We start from the raw sequence: 4,495 nt of genomic DNA, 5'->3' as shown, positions 1-4,495 counted from the left end.
ATAATCGCACTGATTTCGACCATTATATTTTAAGCGTGTCTATATGTTAAAACATACAGATATAAAAATATAAACAAATCTTTATATCAAGTGAAAGTCGAAACGTTGTTTACACAACAGAAGACTATAATGAAACACTGTTTACACTATATATGAAAGCAATTTTAAAATACTGTTTACTCACAAATGGAATCAATGTTAAAATACTGTTTACATCATAAATGAAAGCAATGTTAAAATACTGTTAACAGCACAAATGAAAGCAATGTTAAAATACTGTTTACATCACAAATGAGAGCAATGTTAAAACACTGTTTACATCACAAAGGAAAGCAATGCTGAATATGTTTTAGCTATATGTCATTCATCTACAATCCGCTCTATAGGCATTGTCCGACTATACTCCCGTAGTGCTGGGTGAGGCATTGTCCGACTATACTCCCGTAGTGCTGGGCATGACATTGTCTTACTATACTTCCGTAGTGCTGGGTGTGACATTATCCTCTACTCCCGTAGTGCTGGATGCGACATTGGCCTACAGTGCTCCCGTAGTGCTGGGTGAGGCATTGTCGTATACTCCCGTAGTGTTGGGTGTGACATTGTCCGACTATACTCCCGTAGTGCTGGGCGTGACATTGTCCGACTATACTCCCGTAGTGCTGGGTGAGGCATTGTCCGACTATACTCCCGTAGTGCTGGATGTGACACTGGCTTACTATACTCCCGTATTGCTGGGTTTGACATTGTCCGACTATACTCCCGTAGTGCTGGGTGTGACATTGTCCGACTATACTTTCGTATGTCTGGGTGTGACATTGTCCGACTATACTCCCGTAGTGCTGGATGTGACACTGGCTTACTATACTCCCGTATTGCTGGGTTTGACATTGTCCAACTATACTCCCGTAGTGCTAGGTGTGACATTGTCCGACTATACTTTCGTATGTCTGGGTGTGACATTGTCCGACTATACTCCCGTAGTGCTGGATGTGACATTGTCCGACTATACTCCCGTAGTGCTGGGTGTGACATTGTCCGACTATACTTTCGTATGTCTGGGTGTGACATTGTCCGACTATACTCCCGTAGTGCTGGATGTGACACTGGCTTACTATACTCCCGTATGTCTGGGTTTGACATTGTCCGACTATACTCCCGTATGTCTGGATGTGACACTGTCCGACTATACTCCAGTAGTGCTGGGTGTGACATTGTCCGACTATACTCCAGTAGTGCTGGATGTGACACGGGCTTACTATACTCCCGTATTGCTAGGTTTGACATTGTCCGACTATACTCCCGTAGTGCAGGGTGTGACATTGTCCGACTATACTTTCGTAGTGCTGGGTGTGACATTGTCCGACTATACTCCCGTAGTGCTGGGTGTGACACTGGCTTACTATACTCCCGTAGTGCTGGGTGTGACATTGTCCGACTATACTCCCGTAGTGCTGGATGTGACATTGTCCTATACTCCCGTAGTGCTGGGTATGACATTGTTCTACTCTACTCCCGTAGTGCTGGGTGTGACATTGTCCGACTATACTCCCGTATGTCTGGGTGTGGCATTGTCCGACTATACTCCCGTATGTCTGGGTGTGACATTGTCCGACTATACTCCCGTATGTCTGGGTGTGGCATTGTTCTACTAAATATACTCCCGTAGTGCTGGGTGTGACATTGTCCGACTATACTTTGGTATGTCTGGGTGTGACATTGTTCTACTAAATATACTCCCGTAGTGCTAGGTGTGTCATTCATCTATTGTACTTCCGTAGTGTGGTGTGTTATATTGTCCTTCTATATTCCCGTGATGCTAGGTGTTACGTTGTTCCACTGTACTCCCATGGCGCCAGGTGTGTCATTGCTCGGGTATATTCCCCGTTTGCTTTACTTCTTACCATAAAATATGCTATAAAGCATAAAAAATAATTCCCGATTCCCGAAACTTTAAGTGACCTTTACAAAATCACTGCCGGATATATAAAAGATATATATAACTGAATTTATAATATGTAATTAACACATTTAAATCAAATAGGCATACAATATACATCTCATACTACAGTGATTTCCAGCTGAACACGAACATCGATGACTGTACATAGATACTATATATTCGGAGCATAGTCTATCTGCCCTTGGTTCTATTTAAATAACAAGTCCTACACATGGAATAGATTTCAAGTCCCATGTGATTTACCCAGCGTTGACGAAGATGTCGTCAATAATTTTTTAATGCTTTTATAACTATTACTGCGCTGAAATATTCTTCGAAAGTGCATCAACATCGGCGTAACTCATTGCCCCATTGATAAGACATTGGTCTGCCATAGATTCGATAGTAAAGTTGTCATATCGCACAACAATTCATATACACCAAGGATATATCGTTCGTCAATTGGACAGCTATTTTAGGCATAAATGACTTGTCGTCCAAAGATTGTTGGATGTATTTATGCGCCTGTTCGTTTATCTCGTTGTAAGGAAAATTATGATCTGAACAACGGCGATGCGTTATTGCAAAGGGTATTCTTCGTCACTTTCTTTGACGATTGTATGCTGTCGGTGTTCTGCACCGGCTGCTTCTGACCTAAAATATGCTGATGATCTTCTATCGATTATATGAAAAACATCAAAATGCTGGAGTATATATTGCATTTGTTTGCTAAATATTCAGAGATTTAGGAGGATGGTATTGGTCGCTGTGGGGTATTTTGGTCACTCTTCGTAATGCAGGAGGAGATTTGTGTTGCAGTTGTAGTTATTAAAGTTATGTCTTCAGTGATATATGATACTGAAAAGCGTCATGGAATTTTATTTTGTTTGCTTGTTAAACGCACTCAGCAATATTCAATCTGTATGACAGATGCCTGTAAATAATCAGTTGTGTGCCAAAGTAGTGATTGATATCATGAGCAGCGATCCTCGCGTCGGGTCCGTTAAGATGCTTTTAACCAAGTCACCGATTCTGACCGCTCTGTCCATGTTGGTCGCCTCTTGCGATCATCATAGGTTGCCGGGGGCCTATTTTAACCCGTCATTCCCACAGGGTCGTGTCGTACTATTTCAGAAGAAATAGCACCCATATTTCTTAAACAGGCACTGTTTTTAGGCTGGTACAGCAACAGTCCAGTCGTATTGTCCGGGTATGAAATCACTGACGGGTATATAAGAATTCCCCTATTTCAATTTGATGTACCTAATGCAACATTTTAACCAACGTTTGCATACAGTAGAACTCATACAATAACGATTTCCAGCTGTAAATGAACAAACGAAACACGTCGTTTGCTGCGCATAGATGCCGTATAGTAGACTCCGTGCATAGTTTAACAGCCCCCAGGTCTATTTTATTCACGAGTCCTAAACATGGGGGGCGGTCGGGTAGCCAAGTGGTTAAAGCGTTCGCTCGTCACGCCGAAGACCCGGGTTGGATTCCCCACATGGGTACAATGTGTGAAGCACATTTCTGGAGTCCCCCGTCGTGATATTCCTGGAATATTGCTGAAAGTGGCGAAAACAGCCAACTCACCCACTTCTACTAACTGTAACTTCATCGGATGTAGTCAAGATCCTAGACTGACAGGACAACCAAGTGGTGTCCCCCGTCGTGATGTTGCTGGAAGATTGCTAATAGCGGAGTAAACCTTCACTCACTCACTCACTCATGAATCACTATCAAATAATGATGATACCACTCCACCATGACACAAGTTCAACCCTTAAAAGACACATGTCAAAATGTTTGATTTGGAGAGGATCTTTCTGAACCATGACTGGCACTGTGGTAACGAAGAGACAGTCGTCCGCCACGAGGCAAACCGGTGACTGAACGCATGAACAACGACTGACTCAATCGGCCGAGTAACAGAAGTAGCCCGCGAAGATCCGGGGTAGAATAGGTCTTCAGCAACCCATGCTTGCCGTAAAAGGTGACTATGCTTGTCGCCAGAGGCGACTAACGCGATGGTGTGGTCAAGCTCGACTTGGTTGATACATGTCATCGTATCCCAATTGTGTGGATCGATGCTCATAATGTCAATCACTGGGTTGTCTGGCCCAGCCTCGATTATTTTTTACAGACCGCCGTCATATAGCTGGAATATTGCTGAGTGTGGCGTTAAACAACAAACACACAAACAAACAAAGATATTGCTCGAATGTTGCTAAAAGCGGCCTAAAACCACACTCACTCACTAATCATAATCATCATCGCCATTACCAGCGTCACTGTCAATGTTGTCGTCGCCAGTCATCGTCGTCAGCAGTAGATATATTGAAACGTTGTAGTTTGTAATAGATATCCTTGGTTAAACGTCGACACAAAGTGTGTCGACATACTGATTGCGTGTCGGAACTGTCACATACAAGGAACGCTCATACATTTCGAAGACCCGGATCGATTCCCAACAATGTATGACGACATTTCTTGTTATTCCTGCTGTGATGTCTACGATTTCGCTGAAAGGCGGCGTAAAACAATACTCCCCCA

The 4,495-nt window shown here is 43.2% G+C and overlaps 1 protein-coding gene across 1 annotated transcript; it reads right to left on the bottom strand.

Moving 5' to 3' along the window:
* Positions 1-504: 504 nt before the first annotated feature.
* LOC139448911 (serine/arginine repetitive matrix protein 2-like) lies at positions 505-1,497 on the bottom strand. Its single transcript, XM_071230428.1, has one exon. It carries the CDS (start codon positions 1,495-1,497, stop codon positions 505-507), a length of 993 nt encoding a protein of 330 aa, XP_071086529.1.
* Between the last annotated feature and the right edge of the window lie 2,998 nt (positions 1,498-4,495).

This window comes from Haliotis cracherodii, unplaced genomic scaffold (assembly GCF_022045235.1).
Source record: "Haliotis cracherodii isolate W230 unplaced genomic scaffold, xgHalCrac1.p SCAF_10, whole genome shotgun sequence".
Lineage (NCBI taxonomy): Eukaryota > Metazoa > Mollusca > Gastropoda > Lepetellida > Haliotidae > Haliotis > Haliotis cracherodii.
This window is presented reverse-complemented; position numbering and strand designations above follow the sequence as displayed.

Bases quoted from the DNA above. Each gene is read 5' to 3' on its own strand.
- LOC139448911 (XM_071230428.1), bottom strand. From the start codon at position 1,497: ATGTCATACCCAGCACTACGGGAGTATAGGACAATGTCACATCCAGCA.